Source organism: Balaenoptera physalus, assembly GCF_965194825.1.
Source record: "Balaenoptera physalus genome assembly, chromosome: 2".
Classification (NCBI taxonomy): Eukaryota; Metazoa; Chordata; class Mammalia; order Artiodactyla; family Balaenopteridae; genus Balaenoptera; species Balaenoptera physalus.
Genome location: NC_138883.1, coordinates 28,045,297 through 28,070,794, shown reverse-complemented (window position 1 = coordinate 28,070,794; position 25,498 = coordinate 28,045,297). Strand labels below are relative to the sequence as shown.

Sequence of the window (25,498 nt, the reverse complement as noted above, 5' to 3'; positions counted from 1 at the left end):
CTGATGGATTCCAACCTTCCTTTTTTAATTTTCTCCAGTCTCTGGGAGCAAGTTGCAGTCTTTTTCTCTTCTCCTCTTGTGTTCAGGCGCCCTGTTTTTGAGGTCTCTTTTCTCCTTTATACTATGGATCACAACTTATTTGGGGGGAAAATACCTTGAGCAGAATTCAGTGGGAAAAGAATCTCTACCCCTTTCTGTTCCAAATTCATTTTTATCCTTTCCCGTCTCAACAAAAACTTTATGGAATCAACACCACCATTCTCTGTGGGAAAAAAGAAAAACCTGCTCCCTTAGCTCTGCTGGAAACTGGAGGGTGCTAGGCCCCTGTGTAGTAGTGCATAGAATTCTAGCTTTTTTCCTCCTTTCTCTGTATATTGGGCTCAGAGATTACACTGTGTCTCTATGTGAATATGGACAGTTAGCGTTTACCAACATGTATCTGTCTACTTTCTCTTATTTAAAAAAAGAAAAAAAAACTTTAAAAAATGGGGTTATAGAAGGTCAGCAAAGGGTGGGTTTGAGATGTTTGGGTTGGTTAAGTGGGCATTTTGACAACATGGCTTCTCCTTTGGCATGTTTAATTGTGATGTTTAACGTACATCCTTGCAATTTAAGATGACACTTTTAAAATAAAATTCTCTCCTAATGATGACTTGAGCCTTACCACTCGATGGGAGAATCAGCAGAACCTGTAGGATCTTATTTGCAATTAACATTCTCTATTGTAATTTTGTCCCTGTTTATTTTTAAATTTTTCTTTTTGTTTCACTGGAAAGGAAAGATGATGTTCAGTTTTAAACGTTAAAATTGTACAAGTTGCTTTGTTACAATAAAACTAAATGTGTACACACACACCAAAAAAAAGAAACTGTAAAGGATATTATTGGGACAATTGAGGAAATTTAAATAATGGGCTGATTGTAATTGTATTTATGTTAAGTTTCCTTAGAGTGAATAGTATATAGTAGTTGCATGTAAGGATAGCTTTGTTCCTAGGAAATACCTGCTGAATGTTTAGGTGTGAAGGGTCACAATAGCTTCAAGTAACTGTTTAATGGATTGGGGAAAAACAGATAGATAGATAGATAGATGGAAGAGGGAGGGAGAGAGAGAATGTAGCAAAACATCAACAAATGATATGCCTAAATGAAGGGTATAGGGTGTTTATTTGCTTTTTTTCTTTTTTTTTGGCTGCATCCTGCAACTTGCAGTTTCCATGACCAGGGATTGAACCCGTGCACTCTGCATTGGCAGGCAGATTCTTAACCACTGTGCCACCAGTGAAGTCCCTTGACTACTGTTAATTGAGTCAAGGGTAGGGCATCTTACCCACAAACATCTAATCTATAGATTGGCAGGGGGTTCATGAGATGGACTTTCTTAAGGAAATGGATCCTCTCTTTGGGGAATTTAGATCTCAAGACATGAAGAGTTGAACAGCTATAGCAAGATTAGAAATCATACATAAAGAAAAGCAGGGATGCACCTGAAACAAGAGTACCAAGATGGCAGAGTCCTGGGATAAGAACTGATCAAAAACTTACTAATGCTGAGAGAGTGACAGCTAGGTCTACACTGGGTCCTAAGGGCCACCCAGTTCCTGAGCTACATTCCACTCTCTGTGAGACCTACATATTCAGCCCTTCTTGTAGTGACAAGTAGGGTTCTTAAACTTCCATGGGGCCCAACTGTGTGTCTGAGGTTCCTGTTTCTCTATGTATCCTTAAAATGTACCTCCAGGTTTCAGTTAGGGTGGTTCCAGTGCAAGTAGCGGGAATCCTAACTCAGTCTACCTTAAACAGTAAGGAAATACATCTCAAATAACAGGAGTTTCAAAGGTAGTGAGCTCTATAAACAGCACTATCAGGGCTGAAGCCCCATATCTCTCAGTTCTGACCTTCCCCCTCTGTTGGCTTTGTCATCAAAGCCCCCAGTTGGCTGTAAATAGCAGTTGGAGCAACATGTTCCTTGTTCATATCTGTTAGAGAGAAATAGGGTCTCTTCCCCAAACCATGTAATAAAAATCCTGCTCGTCAGCATGATTGTGCCAACTTTGGACAGATGCCAATCTTTGAATGGCCTAAGAAATGCCACATGCAGGGAATTCCCTGGTGGTCCAGTGGTTAGAACTCTGCACTCTCATTGCTGAGGGCCCGGGGTTCAATCCCTGGTCGGGGAACTAAAATCCCACAAGCTGCGCAGCAGGGCCAAAAAACCAAGCCAAAACAAAACAAAATAAAAAAGAAATGCCACAGGCTGATTAGGTTAAGCCAGAATCTCTGAACCAATAAAAGGCAAGGGGATGATATTGGCATGATTGACTTTAACTGCAGCGACCTACTGTTGGAGCTGAAGATAGTCAGCTTTTTCTTAGTGACATGGGATATGTAAGGGAAGATGTGGACTCCTGAACAAAACTGGGATTTTATCAAGAAGGAAGAAGGAAGGAAATGGATGTCCTGAAGGCAGACAATAGTATTCACTACACCTCATTCTCAAACAAACCTGTTGTTTGAGGTGGAACTATACAAGTTGGAACTATGTTTCAGCCTAGAGAGAGTTTCTGAACATTAGTTTTTCTAAGTTTTCCTCAAGTAACCCACTTTAATATTTCTTAATTCTCCTTTAATTTTCCCACGTAAAAATATGTAATACTTATACATTCAAAAGCATACATTTATATTGAGTATATATGATATGTGTATTTAAATGTATACCTTTGAATGTATGAAATACTGTATAACATATATAGATACTATAAAATATTACATACATAGAGTATATTTAAGGGATAAAGAATATTACTAAAATGAACACCCTTGTACATATAACCTAATTTAAGAAAAAGAATATTACCCATAACTTTGACACTTTCTATATAATCCTCTCTGATTACGTTCCCTCCTTCTCTCACCTCCACCCCACCTCTTAGGTAACCACTCTCCTGGATTTTGTATTTGTCATCCTTTTGGTTTACTTTATAGTTTTACCGATTACTTGTATACCTTAACAATATGTTTGTAATGTGTATGCTTTTGAGTTGCCTATAAATGAAAACATGCTGTATATAGTAATTTTTGTGGTAGAATATACATAACATAAAATTCACCATGTTAACCATTTTCAAGTGTACAGTTCAGTGGCATTAAGTACATTCACACTGTTGTGCAACCATCACCACCGTCCAACTCCAAATTTTTTTGTTTTCTAAAACTGAAACTCTGTACCCATTAAACAAAAACTTCCAATTCCTCCCTTCCCCCAACCCCTATCAATCCTGATTCTATTTTTTGTCTTCATGAATTTGACTACTCTAGTTACCTCATATAAGTGGAATCATATAGTATTTGTCCTTTTGTGACTGGCTTATTTCACTTGGCATAATGTTGAAGATTCATTCATGTTGCAACATGTATCAGAATTTCCTTCCTTTTAAGGTTGAATAATATTCCATTGTATGTATAAGCCACATTTTGTTTATCCAATCATCTGTGGATGGGGCACTTGGGTTGCTTCCACCTTTTGGCCATTGTGAATAATACTGCTATGAATATGGGTGTACAAATACCTGTTTCTGCTTTCAATTCTTTGGGGTGTATATCCAGTATATAGTTTTTTGCAACTTTCTCTTTTTTTCTGAGTTATGTTTGTGAGATTCATCCATGTTAGTTTTAGCTTTAGTTCACTCACCTTAATTGCTGTATGATATTTCGCTGTGTGAATATTAAACAATTTGTTTATTCATATTTTTGCAGTTTTTAATATTACAAACAGAGCTTTATTCTTTTACATGCCTCCTTGTACATATGTAAAAAAGTATCTGTAGTCCAAGATAATATACTTAGAAGTGAAATTGTGTCATAAGGCATTGTATGTCTTCAAATTATTGAAGATAACATATTCTCAAATTATTCTTTAAGTACTGTACACATTCGTACTCCCATAAACAGTGTGGGAGTTTCTGTTGCTCCACAACCTTATTAGAACTTGTCATTGTCAGTGTAACAGATATTGCCAATTGTCCCAGCATTCACTCTTCCCTTCTTCCTTTAATAATAGGTCTTATGAGTTTTATTTGGGTTGCCCAAGTAGAAATTTTATTTCCCAGCCTTCCTTGCAGTTAGGCATGGCCTACCATTTAAGTTGTAGCCAACAGGGTGTAACTGAAAATGATAAGTATCTCTTCTGGGTTATGACCTTAAAAGGCATGCTCCTTGGGACTTCCCTGGCCGTCCAGTGGTTGAGACTCTGCGCTTCCACTGCAGGGGGCGTTAGGCCCCTGGTCAGGGAACTAAGATCGCACATGCTGCAGGGCAACTAAGTCCACATGCCGCAACTGCTGAGCACACACACCACAACTAGAGAGACTGCGCACCATAACGAAGAGCCTGCACGTCGCAGCTAAGACCTGACATGGCCAAAAATTAATTAATTAATTAATTTAAAAAAATTTTTTTTTAAAAAGGTATGCTCTCCTAACCCATTCTACCTCCCCACTGACTAGATGCAGATTTGATGGCAGGAGCCAGAGCAGCCACCTTGAACCCAGAGATGGAAGCTTTAGGTTAAAGATGACAGTTTTGGACTGCTTACCTCTGAATTGTTCTATGAGTGAAAATGAACTTTTGTTTTGCTTACTCCACTGTACTTCAGTGTCTCATTGCTATAGCAGCTTGGACTACTTCCTAATTAATACATTTATTCTTTGATTTTAAAATCATTCCCAATTTTTCCTTGCTCAGAAAGCCTCTGTTTATTTTCTCTAAAAACCTTTGTGGTGGTATTCTTTTTGCATTTGACTGATAATGCTAATCTCCTTTTTATGCCAGGTCTTTGAATACATTTGCCTGAAAATGGAGGCCCTTCCCCCGGGGAGTGGATATTTGTTGCTTTTGTTTGCTCACATCCACTCCTCCTTTCTAACAGTACCCAGACTTTTTTCTTGGCATATTACACTCAAATTATATGCAGTTGTATTAGGATTTAGATCAGAGTGCCCAGCCTTTTCACTGTAGATGCTGAAGGGAGAATTGGAGAATCCTTCCCCTTGTTAGGGGAAACACTGACTGAAACCGCCAGCCCTGGCCAGGCAACATAGTAACCACTTGCATGAGTTATCTTAAACAGGAGGTCCTGGTAAGGAACGCAGAACTAACAAGCAACCACCAACTGGAAGAATTCGGGAAAGGTCAAAAGGAGAGAGGAGATGCCAATCCATATGTCCTTCCAACCTCCCAGAATCCTCGCTGGAATTCATTTTGGCCTGGCGATGTGCGAGCCACCAGGAAGGACCCTGAGTCAGAATGATTGGCCAGAGACAACCCGGAAACTAACCCCATTCCCATAAAACCCGAGACTGCAAGCCACGTGGCAGAGAGTCCTCCTGGGTTCCCTTACCCTCCTGCTCTCCACCTTAGTGCCCCTTCCCGATAAAGTCTTGTTTTGTCAGCAAGGTGTGCCTCCTCAGACAATTCATTTCTGAGTGTTAGACAAGAGTCCACTCTTAGCCCTGGAACAGGTCCCCCTTCCTGCAACACTCTCACCATCCCCTCTATCTGAGAAGGCATTGAGTGGCTAAAGGAAAAAAAAAAAAGAGTTTAACCTTGTTTCATACAGCATCCAGAGCTTTGATAGTAGAATAGCTCCTGGATTGGCTTTTTCCTGCTCCTAGACCTAGTTATATGGCCTTCTTGTCTGTTTTGTGACTTCTATAATATCTTTCCAAATATATTTCTTTTAAAGTTTTAGCTGCTGCTATGGATAACGTCCAAAGAACTGTAAGGGATCAACTACTCTCAAGTTACAGGCTCTCCTAAACTGTGCAGATCCATTGAGAATGAAGGACTGACCACATGCAATTGAGATTACTTATTAACACCTATGGAGTTTTTTTTTAGGGTAAAATGAAGGCGTGACTCCATGGTGATAAGAAGGGAAAGAAGTACTCACGCACACTGCCAAGGTTATATATGACCAGGTTACCCTGAGCCTAGACACTATCCATCCCAAATCTTAAGGGGTCCAATAGCAGATAATCTGCCTCGAGATCCTGTTGTTTAGAATGGTACAAGCTGCAAGAGGTAGCAGGGATTTTATTCCACAAAATAATACGCAAGCCACCAGCCAATCAGAATATGGTTTCAAACCACTAACCAATCAAATGTCACTCCCTTGTCCCAGCCCTCACCCAAATCTCCCTAGTAACAGCAAGAATGAAACATAAAGAAGGGCAGCTGGATTTTTTTTTTTAATATTTATATATTTATTTGGCTGCACCGGGTCTTAGTTGCAGTATGCGAGCCCTTTAAGTTGTGGCATGTGGGATCTAGTTCCCTGACCATGGGTCGAACCCTGGCCCCCCCTGCATTGGGAGCGCAGAGTCTTATCCACTGGGCCACCAGGAAAGTTCCGGGCAGCTGGATTATAAACCTAACCCAGAGAAGGCTCATGCTGAGTTGATTTTGACAGCATTGACAATTAACAGCTGACCCCCCCCCTCCAGAGTTTCCCACACAAAACCGAATCTGTGTGATTTGTGCTATAATTCATCCCTTATTTCATTTTGAATAAGAGCACTTTATGTGTTCATTGTTCTTTACTTTTTGCATTCTAGATTAGTAAAATTAGTCTCTAAAAAATGGGCTTGGGGTTGGTCATATAACGTGAAATCAATGTTACTAAAATGTCATGAGGAGAGTATTACACAAACAATGAGTCTTCTTTTAAATAATTTTCTGCAGACGGGTTCTGTATAACGAAGATGGCTGTGACTTTTGAAACTTAATTGTGCAGGCTACAAAATTTGAACGGCCAATTATATGTTAGTTCCTTAAGTGTAAGAATGTAGCAGATAGAGGCTTCCCTGGTGATGCAGTGGTTAAGAATCCGCCTGCCAATGCAGGGGACACAGGTTCGAGCCCTGGTCTGGGAAGACCCCCACGTACTGCGGAGCAACTAAGCCCGTGAGCCACAGCTACTGAGCCCGCATGCCACAACTACTGAAGCCCGCGCACCTAGAGCCGGTGCTCCACAACAAGAGAAGCCGCTGCAATGAGAAGGCCCTGCTCGCCGCAACTAAAGAAGGCCCGCGCACGGCAACAAAGACCCAACGCAGCCAAAAATAAAATAAATAAATTTATATTTAAAAAAAGAATGTAGCAGATAGGATTTCCTATAGGATCTAGAACAATGATGAAATCTATCTTGAAACAATGAGGGGAACATGGAAGGGCCTGTTTTAAACAGCGTTGCTGTTTCCCTAATAGGTGCCTTGCTGAGGGAGGGTTTCTGGATAGACGGCCTGGGGCCTGACAGCTAGAACCTACCATGCCAGGTAGGAAAGGAAAAGGCAAAGAGAAAGCTTCCTGCCTTCCTCAACCTAATCTCATCTTTCTTTGTCTTCCGCTACCATCACTTTTCTTCTCCTTCCCACTCTTAAAAACTTTAAAAAAAATTGTGAGGTACAAAACACAAACAGGAAAGCACAAAGGATAAATTTACAGCTCAGTAAGTTTTAACAAAGCAAATATTTATGTAATTACCACTTGGTTCAAGAAACAGAACATTGTTAGCACTTAAAACCCTACTTGTGACCCCTCTTGGTCACTACCCTTTTCCTTCTCCCCAAAGGCAACCACTACCTTCCTTTTTTCTTTTCTTTTTTTTTTTAGGCCTCACCGTGTGGCATGCAGGATCTTAGTTCCCCAACCAGGGATTGAATCCGTGCCCCCTGCAATGGGAGTGCAGAGCCCTAACCACTGGACCGCCAGGGAAGTCCCTACCTTCACTTTTAAGATTATGATTTAATTTTTTTGTTTGTTTGTTTGTTTATTTATGGCTGTGTTGGGTCTTCGTTTCTGTGCAAGGGCTTTCTCTAGTTGCGGCGGCAAGTGGGGGCCACTCCATCGCGGTGCGCGGGCCTCTCACTATCGCGGCCTCTCTTGTTGCGGAGCACACGCTCCAGATGCGCAGGCTCAGTAATTGTGGCTCACGGGCCTAGTTGCTCCGTGGCATGTGGGATCTTCCCAGACCAGGGTTCGAACCCGTGTCCCCTGCATTGGCAGGCAGATTCTCAACCACTGCGCCACCGGGGAAGCCCATGATTTAATTTTGTCTATTTTTGAACCATATGTAAAGTCAATTTTACAGTAAATATTCTTTTGAACTTCCATCTTCCACAATTTTCTTGGAGGTACATTATTATTGAATTATACAAACAGAAAAGTGCACAAATCAAAAGTGGTTCAGCTTGATGAACTTTTCATAAACTGACCATACCTATGTAACAAGCACCCAGATCGAGAAACAGCATTAGCAGCTCCCTTTCAGTCACTATCCCTCCACTGTCCTGAATTCTAACACTATATATAAATTTTGTCTATTTTTGAACTTATATATGTGAAAACATATAGTATATATTCTTTTCCGTCTAGCTTCTTTTGCTCAACATTGTGAGATTCATCTGAGTGGTTTCATGTAGTTATAGATCATTCATTCTCTTTGGTGTTTTGTATTCCATTGTACAAATATACCACAATTTGATGATCTATTCTAGTGTAGGTAGACATTTGTGTTGTTTTCCAGTTTTCAGCCATTACAAATAATGTTGCTGTGAACATTCTTGTACATGTCTTCTGGTGAACATATATATGCATTTCTGTTGGTTATATGTTTAGGAGTGGGATTCCTGGGTCATAGGCTCTGGGGCTGTTCAGCTTTAGTAGATAGTGCCAAATAGTATTTCAGAGTAGTCACCCCAATTTACACTCCCACCAGCAGCATATGAGAATTCCATTTATTCCATACTTTGGCTTGCAGCTGCATAACTCCATTTCTGCCTTCACCATCACATGGCATTCTCTCTGTGTGCTGTCTTCAAATGGTCATCTTATAAGGAGACTACTTGGGCCCATCCTACTCCAGTATGACTTCATCGTAATTAATTACACCTGGGACAACCCTATTTCCAAATAAGGTCACATTCTGAGGTGCTGGGGGTTAGGATTTAAACATCTTTTTTGGGGGGGGTGGGGGGGACACAGTTCAACCCGTAACAGACATGATAGCAGTGGACATCTGTTCTTGATCTCAGTGGGAAAACTTACAACTTTTTAGCATTAACTGTGATGTTTGTTGTAGTTTTCTTAGTAAATACTCTGTATAAGATTAAGGAAGTTTCCTTTTATTTCTGGCTTGCAAATCTTTTTAAAAATCATAAATGGATATTGAAATTTTTGAAATGAAAGAAAACATTTTTTTTCTGCATCTAATGAGATGATCATCTGATTTTCTCCTTGTCTGTTCTATAGTAAATTACATTTATTTTTATAGTTTTCAAACAGAATTTCAATTGAAAATATTAAAATTACAAGTGGGATTTCTGAGTTGGGTAATGTTCTGTTTCTTGATCTGTACACAAGTGTGATTGGTTTGTGAAAATTCACTAAGCTGTACACTATGATTTGTAATTTTATGTATATACTTTATATTTCAATAAAAGCTAAAAGAAACACAGCTAAATTCCTATTTGAGAATGAAAAGCTCTTTCTTCCAAAGGAAACTTAGCTGCCCCACTTTCAGCTCACATCCACCTCCTATGAGAGGTGAAGATCTGGGTTATTAAGATGGAAGCAAGGTCAAACCTTTAAGTGGTGCACAACTGACACATTGACACACTTAAAAGTCTCAGAGTTAGGTAGATTTTTGTTTTGTTTTGTTTTCAGAATTCAGTGTGTATCAGCTTTGTTTTTCAGTGATTCTCTCAAGCCACATGGGTTCATATTTCGTATTGCATTAGATTGGATTATTTTCTAAATCCAATCTGGTCCTCTCTAGACAATCTTGTTATCTGGCTTTTGCTATCTTTCCTTTGACTGATATTCTCCAACATAAATTCTTCTGCGTTGAATTATTCTAAAGAATTCCCTTTCTTCCCTTTTACAATACCTGCAGGAATTGATGTACTCTTACATTCTGTCTTCAGAATACATCTTCACAGATTTGTTCCTAATTGGATTTTTTGTTAAAATTGAATTAAGTCTATTCACTTAATCTGAGAAGAACTGACATCTTTATAATTTTTCCTCTTTTCATTCAGAACCATGGTAAACCTCTCCATTATTTCAAGTCTTAATTTTATTCCACTCGGATATGAGTCTGTATAGTTCTGTAGTTTCCTTTATATAGATTCTGCATATTTCTTATTAGTGTTATTCCTACCTGCTTCATGGTTTTTTGTTATTGTTGCTATTGTGAATGGAACCTTTTTTTTTTTTTTTCCATTCAAAAACGAACCGGTAGAGCGATACGATCTCTATCACCGCTCTCAGCTGTGAGACTCTATGGTTCCTTGGCTATATAGGAACATTCTACTCGCCCCTACATTATCCGAACCGGAAGGAAGATGGCAACCGAGAGTCGCCAAGCAAAGGGCCGCTCTATCTTGCCTTTGTTCTCCTCTCTGTGGCTACTGCGCAGGCGTAATCGCCCCGGTACCGTCCCCGCCTTCCCGGTCGCGGGCGCAGCTCGGTAGCGCCGGCGCACTGGCGCGCTCCGTTTACACGCTCCGGGGCCTGTAGGCGCCGCGAGTTCCGGCTGTCGCCGTCGCCGCTGCAGCTCCTGGAGGTCGGTTGCGACGCGTAACGACGCCGGGACGAGCGCTGCGCCTTCTTCTCCGATATGTACCCGAATTGGGGCCGGTATGGCGGGAGCAGCCACTATCCGCCGCCGCCGGTCCCGCCGCCGCCGCCGGTGGCGCTTCCTGAGGCCTCGCCGGGGCCCGGGTACTCGAGCTCGACGACTCCCGCGGCCCCCTCCTCTTCTGGCTTCATGAGCTTCCGCGAGCAGCACCTGGCGCAGCTCCAGCAGCTGCAGCAGATGCACCAGAAGCAAATGCAGTGCGTGCTCCAGCCCCATCACCTTCCTCCGCCCCCCCTGCCGCCCCCGCCGGTGATGCCGGGGGCCGGCTACGGGGACTGGCAGCCACCGCCGCCACCGATGCCCCCTCCACCTGGGCCGGCTCTCAGCTATCAGAAGCAGCAGCAGTACAAACACCAGATGCTCCACCACCAACGAGACGGGCCTCCTGGTTTGGTTCCCATGGAGCTGGATTCTCCCCCTGAATCTCCCCCAGTACCGCCGGGGTCTTACATGCCCCCGTCTCAATCTTACATGCCTCCACCTCAGCCACCACCCTCGTACTACCCCCCGGCCTCGTCTCAGCCCTACCTGCCTCCCACTCAGCCGTCCCCTTCTCAGTCCCCACCTTCCCAGTCCTACCTGGCGCCCACCCCATCTTATTCTTCCTCTTCCTCCTCCTCGCAGTCCTATTTGAGCCATTCCCAGTCCTACTTGCCCTCTTCTCAGGCATCTCCTTCCCGCCCCTCCCAAGGCCATTCTAAATCCCAGCTGCTAGCTCCGCCACCGTCGTCCGCCCCTTCTGGGAATAAGACAACTGTCCAGCAAGAGCCTTTGGAGAGCGGGGCCAAGAACAAGAGTGCTGAACAGCAGCAAGCTGCCCCTGAGCCAGATCCCTCTACGATGACTCCACAGGTAAGAAAACATCTGCCCAAGCTGCGTCTCTCACCTAGAGGGCCCTAAGTGAGCAGGCCTGGGGGCTTTACCCAGCGCTTAGCCTAATTCCGACACACAATAACTAGCTAATTTACACTCCAGAGGATTCCATAAAAGTCAAAGGTCTGACATCCCAGCTTTTTAATTAGCTAAATGTGGATTATTAAAAGAACAGTGTTTGAAGATATTTCTAGACACCAGAGTGATGGGGTGGCTCAAGAGTTACTTTCAGATATATTCCTTGGTTTCCTTTGACCATGCTTCTAGGTTTTGTTGCTGTTGCAAAGGGCTTTTTTGTTGTTGTTGTTTAATTGTAACTTAAACTAAAATTCTGTTTGAGAGGCAGCATAAAAAAGAAGCTTCTCAAAGGGCTGACACCTGAAATGCATATGAATCTTATGACCAGTTAGTTTCTTTAAAAGAAAATTAAGGGCCACTGATAGCTGTCAGCTTCCTGAATTAAGAAGCCTCAGCAAATGAAGGATGGAAATCTTGTTCTAATCAGGAACATCCTAATTATGTTTATAGATATATATGCAATACCTAGGGAAGTCTACATATTTGACCTTTTTGGGAATCTGTTGGTCATTTAAGGAACTGACCCATACATCCTTTTCTGACATCACTGAAAGATAGTTTTAAGACATGACCAATTTGCTGCATTGCATTGTTGTTACCATTTACTCCACAGTAACAGCCTTGGAATTCGGCCAAGTTTTAAAAAAATGGTCGTGACATCTCTTCATTCATGAGAGAGCCATTCCTCTAAACTTCTCTTTCAAGTGATGCTTCCCTGTCAGAGATTGATAGGGTAGCAGTAATAAATGAATTCCTTTCTTAAGAAAGAAGATAAAATTAAAGTGGAAGAAATAATTTGTTTTGGTTTCTTAAAATAGACACTTTTAGCAATTACTAATCTACCTAGATTCCCTCATGAAAAAAGAGAATCTTTTAATCTGCAAGCTCAGATTTACATATAAAGATTTCCAAAAGATATTATTCTAATTTTACAGTGGTTTGGCATTAGAAATTAAGAAGAGAAACAGGTTGTTTTAAGTAAGCAAGATGTGGTGCTTGGCACATCATCAGGAGAAAACACTTGAGATGCTGGGGTAAAACAGTAGAATGAGAGATTCTGTTAGCTTACACCAAATTAGTACTATCCATTAGGTTATTTCTCCAGATTCCTCCATTATAATAGAGATGGAATTTCTGCCCCCTTTACCACCCCACTCTGAAATTTCCAGTGCTTTTATTGTCCAGCACTTTCAGAGTTAGTCCAAGCCAAAATATGACATTTATATCCTCATCTTTACTGGACTTTTTCTGGCCTCTTAGACAAATGAATTGTTTTTTGGTAGTGGGGGATGGGGGCGGGAATCAGACTGGTCCTTAATATGAATGTTTAGCACGAACACTGTTTTTGTTTTTCTGTCTTTGTACCCTTGTCTATAGTGAACTTCTTTTAGTGCTTTGACTATTCAGTGCCTCAAATTCTTTGATGATAGCCGTAAAGAAAGTGGTGGAAGATGAGATTTGAGAGGTGTGAATGGGCCAGATCAAGAAGGCCCTTGCTAAGCCTCTTTAGGTTTTTTTTACCTCTCTCTAGAATTCATCCCAACTTCCTCAACCCTCTCTCCCCCCTTGCAGTTATATTGCTTTCGAGGCACATCTCAAATATCAGGGTCTCTATGAAGCCGTGCTTCAGCTTACCCATGTGGTTTGGTTCTGTTCTTCAGATTGTAAGTCCCTTGCAGACAGAGACTGCCTCACTTACCTTTTTATCCCCTGTAGCACCTAGGACAGTGTCTTGCCGATTGTCGGCTCTCCACAAAGTTTTGTTGAATAAGATACAAGAGTTGTCGTGTTCTAGACTTAGGATACTTTGGTTTATTAGGTGGTAAACATTTTCTTCATGCCAGTGCCAATCTCTGACAATTAACCCTTCTTTGTTGATTCATATTTTATTTTTGGAATATTTCATTAAAAATTTTTTTATGGTGAAAGATTTTAAACATGCACAAAAGTAGAGAAAATGGTATGATTCTCCCCATATACCCATCACTCAGATTCAACAGCTATCAAGATTTTGCCATGTATGCTTCACCTAGGCCTTTACTGTTGTTCTTGCTGAAATATTTTTAAATGAATCTTAGATCTCACATCATTTCATTCCTACATTCTTAGACATTTTTTTTTAAAGGACTTTTTCTAAGGTAAACACGTTATAACACCTAACAAAATTAACAAGTTTCTATCATCTAATACCAGATCTGTTCAGATTTCCCCTATTGTCTCATCATACTAATAAAAATAATTCCTTGATATTATCCATGTTAAAATTCCCCCATGGACTTAATAAAGTTTTGATGGTTTGTTCAAATTGGGTTTCAATATAGACATTTTGGGGCAGAATAATTCTGTTGTGGGGCTGTCTTGTGCATTGTAGGATGTTTAGCAGCATCTCTGGCCTCTACCTGCTAGATGCCAGTAGCAGCCCCCAGTTGTGACTAACAAAAATGTTTCCAGATATTGCCAAATATCCCCTGGGGGGCAAAATCACTCTCACTTGAGAATCCCTGATTTAGGTCAGTCTCTCCTGTTCTGTTTCTCTACCCTTGCCATTGAGCTTGATGAAAAATCTGTGTCAGTTATCCTGTAGAATGTCCCACGTCCTGGATTTGTCTGCTGTCTCGTTGGTGTCATTTGACTTGTTCCTCTCTCTCCCATGTTTTTTGTAAACTAGGCATTAACTGTGCAGCCTTCTTAGATTTAAGTTCACCTTTCTTTTGTCGAGTGTACTTCGTAACCTAGGTAGTGCTGTGTACTTCATTTGCATCCCATCAGGAGTCACTCAGTGCCTGGTTGTCCCATAGTTAGTGGTGCCAAGATTGATCAAGGGGGGTGACTGGTTTCTCTGCTGTAAAGCTTCCCATCAGTCTTGCAACTCATATTTCATCTAGTGGTTCATCTTTTGATGGTCTTTGCTTGAGTAAATTATTTCTTTGTTAGAGGTTGCAATATGGTGATTTTTTTCCTGCTGTTTCTTCTATATTTACCATAAGGAATTCTGTAAAGAAAAACTTTCATTCACGAACTAGGGCTGTTTGATTGGAAATACAGTTAGCATAGAAAAGACAAGATAAGTGCTTGATATTCTTCCATTTAATTTCTAGTTTTCAGAGTAAAGTGGTGATATAATGGAATGTGTCTTTTTTGAAGAATTAACTTTTCTGTGTGTTTCAAGGACTGGCTAGGTAAAATGCATACTGGTCTTTTTTTAATGAACTGTGATTTATTCTTTTATTCTTAAAACTTATTTAGGTAAAGCTGTTGGCTTTGATTAGAGTTTTTAGTCACTATTTAATACTCAAATATATATTGAGTAACAACTGTGTGCCAAGAACTGTGCTTAGTACTGGAGATGAAATGGTGAACAAAATAGACAAGGTACCTGCCCTCATTCACTTGTTCCAGTGCGGGGAAAAGACATTTAAAAAGTAATTGAAGACGTGTAAGGTGCTGTGGAATTATAAAATAGAAAATATCACTAGACCATTCCATAAGGATTAGGAAAAGGTGAGCTTTTTTAAGCTCACCGTTGTATTCACAAGGCCTTGCTCAGGGTCTAGCACATAGTAGGTGAAGAATATATATTTTTCAAATGATTGAATATAGCTGGGAGCTCTAACCTAATTGAAGAGACCTCCCTTTGCAAGTAATATTTAAATGAAACCTGAAGAATGGGTAGGAAATAACCAGATAAGAGTTCAAAGAATTAAGTTCAGTAGGGCTTACTGAAGGTACAAACCAGGCCAGGGAGGACCTATGAGGACTTTATCCTAAGGGGAGTAGGAAGCCACTGAAGGATTTTATATAGGCAAATGTGACAGATTGGCTTTTTTGAAAGTTCACACTGCTTTGGGGAGAGTGGAATCGAAAGGAGCAAGAGTGATTTAGAGGGAATAGTGAATAGAGTGATCCAGGCAAGAGTTAGTAGTGGCTTGGACTTGGATGGTGATGGAGGAGATGGAGAGAAGTGGAAAGACTGGAGAAATATTTTGGTGCTAGAATCCAATTGGAGTTTGAGTAGTAGTGGAGAGGGAGGCATCAAGGACGATTCCTGGGTTTCTGGGATAGGAAACTGGGTGGATGGTGGTTCCATATACTAATAACCTACAGGAGGGGGAAGAACAGGTTTGGGGATGAAGGGAAAATGATGAGTTAAGTTTTAGACTTACTGAGTTAAGATCCTTGAGACATAAGATTCCAAATGGAGATGTCCAGTTAGAAGTTAGATATAGGTCTGGAGTCTAGAAGTGAGATCTGGGAGACATAGACTTGTGAGTCATCAGCATAAAAATGGTATTTGAAGGCACAGAAATAGATGAGGTCTCCTGAGGAGTGTGTGTAGAGTAAGAATAAAGTTTAAAGGACATTGAGCCAAGCCCTGCAGAACCACAGTACCTAAGGGAACCAATGGGAAGAAAGGCCAAATAGGTGGCTGGAAAATCAGGACAGTGCAGTGCCACAGAAGTGAAGGGAAGACTGTTTCTAGGAGGAGGGAGTAGTCAGCTGTGTTACTGCTGAGAGGTCAAGCAAGATGAAGACTGTGAGTTATCTTTTGCATTTACTGACATGTAGATTATTGTTGACCTTGGCAGGAGCAGTTTCATAGTGACTGAAGCCATATTGCATTGATTTGAGGAGTGATGGAAGGTGAGGAAATGGGGATGGTGAGTATAGACAACTCTTTCAAGAAGTTTGACTGAAGGAGAGAGAGAGAGAGAATGTGGGCAGGAGCTGGAGGAAGAAGCACAGTAAAGGAGGTTTTTTTTTTAAGATGGGACCTTAATTCCTGGAATAGAGTGTGAACTTCAAAAATGTTGAAAATAAATATATTTTAAATAAATTTTAAAAATGGAAATCCACTTCATTATTTTACCAAGTCCCCCCTCCCCATCCCACTTGCTTTAGGATATGACATTGAACATTTAATGTTACAGGCATTTGTCCTAATCAACCTGGACGGGAAAGGCAACCTTTCAAAATTAATCTTTAAAACATCACACACATAGACACATGTGTTCATTCATTCATTCATCCATTCATTCATTCATCCTCTCTCTCTCTCTCCCTGTCCTTCCTTCTTTATATTTCCCTACTTGGAGAATCATTTAGTACCTAGTTCCTTACTGTGCTGGTAGCACGTGGTCAGTAAATACTTGCTGAATTAATTAGCACCTTTTTTGGTAATGGTATTTATGACAAATACATCCTTACTTTTTAACTCTATTCAATCTCTCTTTTTTTTTTTTTTTTTAATAAGGAACAAATACTTTTTTTTAAAATTTTTATTTATTCATTTATTTATTTATTCATTCATTTATGGCTGTGTTGGGTCTTCGTTTCTGTGCGAGGGCTTTCTCTAGTTGTGGCAAGTGGGGGCCACTCTTCATCACGGTGCGCGGGCCTCTCACTGTAGCGGCCTCTCTTGTTGCGGAGCACAGGCTCCAGACGCGCAGGCTCAGTAATTGTGGCTCACGGGCGTAGTTGCTCCACGGCATGTGGGATCTTCCCAGACCAGGGCTCGAACCCGTGTCCCCCGCATTGGCAGGCAGATTCTCAACCACTGCGCCACCAGGGAAGCCCCCAATCTCTTTTTGGATGTGACATTTACTGTGATTTTACTCTACCTATGAACTAACATCCTATATGAGATGGAGTTGTCTGATATAATGGGACATTCAGAACTGGCTACTATTTCAGCTTCATTAGCAAGTCCAGGCAGGTTTTATTCCTTTTTAAAATAGAGATAAAGCAACCTTTTCTGGGGTCACTGAAGATATTTCTGAATGATTTCATCATTATTCATTTGCAGAGCTTTAAAAATGTGCCAAAGCCTCGTCCTAGGATTGAATTAGATCTGGTTTCTGCTTATTGGGTTCATATTAAGTAGAAATTGATCTACAGTGCATACTGTTAGTAAATCAACAAGTACTTGAGCTCCTAACAAGGTTTTAACCTTAGACTAGGTCTAAGACAAAGATAGAAAGCACGAGAATAAGGTGGGTATAAATTGATAAAGAATCTAGACCTGAATAATCTTCCTGTCGATAGCCACTGGCTTCTAGTTTATGAAAGATAGTTTGCATCTTTGTATCTTTTGGTGATGCTTTCAAAGTAACTTAGAAAAAAGGAAACTTTTAACTTCTACTTGAAAGAGTTTATTAATTTTTTAAAGCTAAAAAACAAGCCTGTTGCTGTTTTCAGTATTTTCATACAATAATGGAAGAATGTTGAAAATGTTTTAATACCACATAGTTGTTGACTATCATGAACAGTGTGTGGGTTTTTTTTTCTTTTTTTTTCATGTTGAATAGTAAAAGTAATTATATTTCAGGAACTGATGGTTATGTGTATGATAATTAAAAAGAGAAAAACCCAGTCATGACCCAAACTTCAGGATGGAGTTAGTGAGATGGAATTTACTATTCCAAAGGGATGTAGCAAGTTTCAGGTCATAGAAATTAGTAACCTAGAAGGGAAGTCTTTAGCTGATCAGCAACTATTTATTGACATTCTACTGTGTGTTCCAGCACTATGCTTAAGCACCAGACATGATACGAGAAAAGCATGAAACACCTCTCTCCCAAGACAGTTACATTCTGCAAATGAAAAAACAGATAACAAGACAGTATGTTTCGTGAGAAAAGAGTATCATGTATATTTGCATGTGGAAAATTGGAGAGGATATACAGTAAAATAGTAACAATATAGGAAATCCTGGTTATCCAGAGATAATGAATCTCAGTGAATGCAAGTAAAATGAATCCGTTTAACACAAGGACCAAAAGTTTATTGTAAAAAGTAAAAAATTTAATTTGGGACACAATCTTGAAAAATAAAGCTCAAAGAACAGCTGAGTCTTAGAGTTTATAAAGAATAAAGTGTAATACTGGCTATATATTTTGACTCTTTTTTATTTGCATGTGATTTCTATACCTTCTCACATAATTTTTCACTTTTTTCAAAATATTTTCCCTTATGGACAGTATTCAGAGATATTTTCAGGTAGCAGTTACCAGAAAAAAGAAAGTCAGAGTGCTTTAAAAAGTATTTATGTTTTCATCAAAAATAAATGTTTTTTAAATACAAAAAAAAAAAAAAAAAGAATAAAGTGTAGATTAGGTTTCTGTACTATAATTTTTGTGACAAAATTGTGTGACAACATTATATTATCATCATTTATTTTGTTTTTGAATATGTTGAAAAAATATTTTAGGGATTTATACATTTTTCCAGGGGCTGTTTTTCAACATTTGATATTCATGTCATTCTCTTTTGCAGTTCCTATTATAAAAATTCTTTTTGGTTGTTAACTGGTAGTACTTCTGCTAGATCCTGCATTTTTATAATTGTAGTAGAAATGTATGCTTTTGTTTTTGTTTATATGCTGTTGTTAATTATAGAAGTATATAGTGTAGTTCATTAGTGAATATTTTAGTGTTATGACAACTTTTTTTTCCTTATGCCACCTTGTAACCATGGGGAATTATATAGTGAACACTGGGATAATGAAGATACTGTAGTTATTTCTGAGCGGTGGGATTTTTTAAAATTGATTTTAATTATTGCTTATTTGTAGTTGAATCTCTTTATTTGAGGTATTTATATTTTATAAAGTTGTCAAGAACCCTGAATTAGTGAATACTGAACGATTGCTCCTAGGGGAAGTGCAGGGTTAGGTTCCTGTGGGCCTTTGGTCACGTTTTCTTCAACCAATCAATACATAACCTTGTTTTATATGTGTTTCTGTTTAAAAACAACTTATTTAATGTATATTGTTGATTCATTAACATTGAACTCACAGCCAGCAGCACCATAACACATGCCTGAAAGAAGCTTATCCAACACAAGTATTTTCTTCTTAAGGCACATCATAGCGCATAGCGTTCTCACACTTAGGAATACTAGACAGCACTTCAGCACAATGCTTGGGGGCCATTTTAAACAGCAAAATCTTCAACCAAAAAGTACAGAAATGTGAAAAATGTGGCCCTAAATAGACCTTGAAAAGAACACTTATTTACAATATAAGAACTAAACAAAACGGCAGAGCATGGCCGTGTTCTGCCTCAGACAGGAAGTCAGATAACTAATTTTTTGCCCATCTACACGTGTCCACAAATGACTGTGAAAGTTCCCTGAGTGTTGATTTTAGAGTTAGAAATAAATTTTAGCAAGTTGGCAAATTCACAAATACAGAATCCATGAATAATCAGGATAGGCTGTATCTTCTAATTTTTTTCCACATTAAACTTATTATTGTGGTAATTTTTAGAAAGTGGAAGCACAAAATAAGCTTCCAGAAAATCAAATTACAGTATAACTTGGAAGACAAAGTGAAACTTTTAAAATAAATAGAAAGCATTCTAAAACACAATATATTTTCATTTATGCATATATACCTGGGTATGGCAAGATTAATGATACAGCAGGTGTTTAAAAGAGGGAAGGACACTGCAGAAGAGAAGACAGAGAGAAGAGGTAGGGCTATTTATTATATTCATTAATCACGAGACCCCCGTGGATAAAACTGAACCAACTAAAGGCAAGTTAAAAACAATAGCTATGAATACTGAAAAGATTTACTCTGATCTTTTATCAGAAAGACTACTCTCACCTCCAAAAGCATGTTTTTTTAATGAGAATAGAGAGGTATGTTGAATTAACATGTATGGTTTAACTTAAATATATAAATTTGGGGGAGGAATTGAAAGATCATGTTTATTTATTTGCCTTTCCCAGTTCAGGTTTGCCTTTTCTTATGTATAAATACATGAACACAGACACAAATGTAGCTCCCTGTCAAAACCAAGTTGCAGATATACAGGATTGTCAATTAAAATTTTTTTTTTAATTTTTTAATTTAATTTTATTTATTTTTTTATACAGCAGGTTCTTATTAGTCATCCATTTTATACACATTAGTGTATACATGTCAATCCCAATCTCCCAATTCATCACACTACCCCCCCCCACCCCCCACTGCTTTCCCCCCTTGGTGTCCATACGTTTGTTCTCTACATCTGTGTCTCTGTTTTTGCCCTGCAAACCGATTCATCTGTACCATTTTTCTAGGTTCCACATATATGCATTAATATACGATATTTGTTTTTCTCTTTCTGACTTAAAAATGGTTTCTGTTGTAGGAACAGCAGCAATATTGGTATCGACAGCACCTGCTTAGTTTGCAGCAGAGGACAAAAGTGCATTTGCCGGGACACAAAAAAGGTCCTGTTGTAGCAAAGGATGCAGCTGAGCCAGTAAAGGAAGAGGTTACTGTACCTGCCACCAGCCAAGTACCAGAACCCCCTCCATCGGAGGAGCCCCCATTACCACCCCCTAATGAGGACGTACCACCTCCTCTCCCACCTGAGGAACCCCAGGTAACCATGAAATTAATTACTTGGTATTTATTAAGTTCTGTTTTTTTCTGATTCATATATATATGTACCTTTGTTATAAATGGATATATATTTTCATGTGTTTTTTTTTTTTTTAAGTGCACGTAAAATTTCATTTGTGGAATAATCAGATGTATGCCGTATCAGGTTTAGAAAAGGCATTTTTTCGTCGTTTAAGTGAGAGTGAAGAATTAGACACTCTTCTGAATTGAGTGTCTCTAAGCAGTAAAGGGATGCAAGGGTGGGTGTTTTCGTATTGGCAGCACAGGGCAGTAATTAAGAGATTCAGCTTTTATTGTCAAACTGCCTGGGCTGTAGTCCAGGCATTGCTACTTGCTGGTGGTGACTCTGAGCAAGTTAGTTAACCATTCTATGCTTCAATTTCCTCATCTACGAAATGGGCATATTCAAATAGTAGCTTTCTTACTGAGCTATTAAAGCATTAAATGTGATAATCCTTGTCGCTTAGCATACTGACTGGCACATGGAAAGTTCTCACATTGGTCCAAAGGTCATTGTTCTCCCAAGAGCCTTATGTGGAAATATTATTGAAACATGATGATTACACTGTAGTCAGCTGGTGAAAAGTGACTAAGGTGAAAAAGAGATTTCTCATATAGTGAAAAGGATAGTAACTGTGGGTTGACTTTCTGCTGGGGAAATGGTTATCCTATTTAGGAACAGTGAGGTGATTATTCTCGTAAAGACCGTGGGATTTATAAATTCCTTTGTATTAGTATCCATGATCACAGTATAGATAGAACTAGGTATTTTATCTAAAGATAGAATAGCTTTTCTCAGAGTTGCAGAGATTCTGGACTTTATAACACAATACTATTACAACAGAATACTTTATAAAATATTCAGGTTTCTTATTAATTTGGTTGCTGTTTATGACTTAGAAAAAAACTGTACCCTCTCTTTTATCGTTAGTCTGAGGACCCGGAAGAAGACGCCAGGTTAAAACAGTTGCAGGCTGCAGCAGCACACTGGCAGCAGCACCAGCAGCATCGAGTTGGCTTCCAGTATCAGGGAATAATGCAGAAGCACACTCAGTTACAGCAGATCCTACAACAGTACCAGCAGATTATACAGCATCCACCACATATACAGGTGAGTGCTTCCTCAGTTGCCACGTGGGAAATTGCCCCAGGATGTTAAAGGGATTTGTTTCTCATGAAAGAGATTTAAGTATGAAGAAGGAAAGATATCAGATGTTTCCCCTGGAGTGCCCAAGTAGTTATTTGTCACATTACTGGGGGCTTGGGAAATGTGGTATTATGAAAATGCTCTTGGGGAAGGGCAGGTATAGTGGAATCTTCTGATCATGTTAACCCAGGCAGATGTTAGAGTACTGTTGCTAAGGGATTTAAGAACCAGAGCTTCTTACAGACTCACAGACATAGAAACAAACTTATGGTTATCAAAGGGGAAAGCAGGGGGAGGGATAAATTAGGAGTTTGGGGTTAACAGATACACACTACTATATATAAAATAGATAAACAACAAGGACTTAACTGTATAGCACAGGGAGCTATATTCACTCTCTTGTAATAACCTATAATGGAAAAGAATCTGAAAAAGAATGTGTGTGTGTGTATATATTTTTTTCTTTTTTTTGCTGTACACCTGAAACTTACACAATATTGTAAATCAACTATACTTCAATTTAAAAAAAAAAAAAAGGAATTCCCTGGTGGTCCAGTGGTTAGGACTCTGTGCTTTCACTGCCAAGGGCGCGGGGTTCAATCCCTGGTCTGGGAACTAAGGTCCTGTAAGCCGCGCAGTGGCCAAAAAAAAAAGAAGAAGAAGAACCAGGGCTTCTTATGTTACTTCAAGTTAACCTGTGTTTTTGCCTGAGAAGCACTGCAGTAACAAGCAGAAATCCACCAGCAAGATCAAAGCAACCACCACAAAAAACCTAAGCAAATGCACCACAAAAGATGAAGTGACTTAGATACTTGTTTGTCTTGTATCTGTGAGGTATAAACTTACGTCTATATGTCTATAACAGATCATTTTCAATAGTAATATTTAAAATGACCCATAGTAGTAATAAAAACTTGAAAAATACTTGTTGCTGAGATAGGTATTTGCTTTAGTGTTTGGTAGATTTTTTCCAACTCAGTGATAACATATAAATAAGTCAGAGGGAGAAAGACGAATGATCATCATGGAAAGGATTTAACAAGCTTATCCTTAGCCTCCCAAAGTCTTGTGTTCTAATTTCCTAAGGCTGCAAATGCCCTTGATTCATTAATATTTTAACTTATGATTAATTCTCTTATATGAATGTCTTGAAATAATTTTTATCCCTTTATTTGTAGACCATGTCTGTAGATTTGCAGATGCGGCATTATGAGATGCAGCAGCAGCAGTTTCAACATCTCTACCAAGATTGGGAGCGAGAGTTTCAGCTGTGGGAGGAACAGCTTCATTCGTATCCTCATAAAGATCAGCTTCAGGAGTATGAGAAGCAGTGGAAAACATGGCAGGGACATATGAAAGCCACTCAGACCTATCTCCAGGAGAAAGTCAATTCATTTCAGAACATGAAGAACCAGTATATGGGGAACATGTCCATGCCGCCACCTTTTGTCCCATATTCTCAGATGCCTCCACCTCTACCAACAATGCCTCCTCCGGTATTGCCTCCATCATTGCCACCACCAGTGATGCCCCCTGCCCTGCCTGCTTCAGTGCCACCACCTGGCATGCCCCCACCTGTGATGCCACCTTCTCTACCAACCTCTGTGCCCCCACCTGTGATGCCTCCATCTCTCTCTTCTGCAGGGCCACCACCAGTTCTACCCCCGCCTTCCCTCTCTTCTGCAGGGCCGCCACCAGTTCTTCCCCCACCGTCTCTCTCTTCAACAGCACCTCCACCTGTTATGCCCCTCCCACCATTATCTTCAGCCACACCTCCTCCAGGAATGCCTCCCCCTGGAGTTCCGCAAGGGATACCTCCTCAGTTAACAACAGCCCCAGTTCCACCAGCCTCCAGTTCTCAGAACTCACAAGTTCCAGAGAAACCTAGACCAGCACTGCTTCCCACTCCTGTGTCTTTTGGTTCAGCCCCACCCTCAACTTACCATCCTCCATTGCAATCAGCCATTGGCCCATCTGAACAAGTGAATTCTAAAGCTCCACTGAGCAAGTCTGCTCTGCCATACAGTTCATTCTCATCTGAGCAAGGACTTGGGGAGTCTTCAGCTGCTCCATCTCAGCCAATCACTGCAGTCAAGGACATGCCAGGGAGGTCAGGTGGATTGCTTCCAGATCCTCCTAGAAGCAGTTACTTGGAAGGTCCAAGAGGCCCAAGGTAGGTCTGCCTTTTTTTTGGGAGCGGATGGGGAGTGGGGGTGTGGTGGTTTTGCTGCTTTGCTGATACAGGCTGAGTAGGCTTTTACGTTCTCTTTGTATTATACATTCCTGGTTTACAGTTAATAATGTTAGTGTTGTTCACTTATTAGACATGACATAATGAAATCTAGAAATGGCAACATGCCCCCCTTTCTTTGATGTCATTGCTTTTATCCTGTATGTAGCGATTTTAGTCCAGGATGAATGTAGTGGTTTAGAGTAATGCTTATCAATTCCTTAGTGACTGTCAGCTTCAAAAGCAATTTTTATTAAATTTATTGATCTTTTTTGCTTTTTGTTTATGTAACAAATAACTGGATTGGTAACTTCTTTCTGTGACATGATATGCCAACTGTTGGAGATAAAAATGAATAAGCATCTAGTGAAGTAAAGTGATGAAATTTAGTGTAAGGGTAAATAGGACTTTTATTTTATCCATTTGTTCAGCAAATATTTATTAATATTTGTGCTTCTAGCAGTGAATGTAACATAACAGACACAATCCCTGCCCCCATGGAACTTTTATCCTTTATATTTTCCTCAGTTTAGGAGATGTTTTTCTTTTGTTTGAACCACATTTTTTTTTTTTTTTAAACCATATTTATGCCAAAGTGGCATTTTTTGAGGTGGCATTCTTTTTTTTTTAAATTTATTTATTTTTGGCTGTGTTGGGTCTTCGTTTCTGTGCGAGGGCTTTCTCCAGTTGCGGCAAGTGGGGGCCACTCTTCATCGCGGTGCGCGGGCCTCTTATTATCGTGGCCTCTCTTGTTGCGGAGCACAGGCTCCAGACGCGCAGGCTCAGCAGTTGTGGCTCACGGGCCCAGTTGCTCCGCGGCATGTGGGATCTTCCCAGACCAGGGCTCGAACCCGTGTCCCCTGCATTGGCAGGCAGATTCTCAACCACTGCGCCACCAGGGAAGCCCCCTGAACCACATTTTTATTTAGAAAAGCACACAAAACATTTACTAGTAGTTTCTGAATTTTTCCTTTTACCTTTTAAAAGGTGTTAAATTTATTTTTCCAAGTTTGTAAAAATATTTTTCCCCCAAGTTGGCCTAAATGATTATATTCTTACAAAAACATTTTCAATCAGA

General features: G+C 40.0%; 1 protein-coding gene across 4 annotated transcripts in view; it reads left to right on the top strand.

The window, feature by feature from the left end:
- Positions 1–10,490: 10,490 nt before the first annotated feature.
- Positions 10,491–25,498, top strand: part of YLPM1 (YLP motif containing 1) — a 67,213-nt gene continuing 52,205 nt past the window's right edge. For 2 of the 4 annotated variants that reach the window (XM_082451501.1, XM_082451500.1), the window contains exons 1-4: positions 10,493–11,550; positions 20,787–21,023; positions 21,975–22,154; positions 23,369–24,363. In XM_082451501.1, the coding sequence (XP_082307627.1) occupies positions 10,678–11,550; positions 20,787–21,023; positions 21,975–22,154; positions 23,369–24,363 (2,285 nt within the window). In that variant the 5' untranslated portion in view covers positions 10,493–10,677. Of the gene's footprint in view, positions 11,551–11,639; positions 16,308–20,786; positions 21,024–21,974; positions 22,155–23,368; positions 24,364–25,498 lie in introns of those variants that run through there. The other 2 variants (XR_014261023.1, XM_082451502.1) reach the window with 2 other exon arrangements.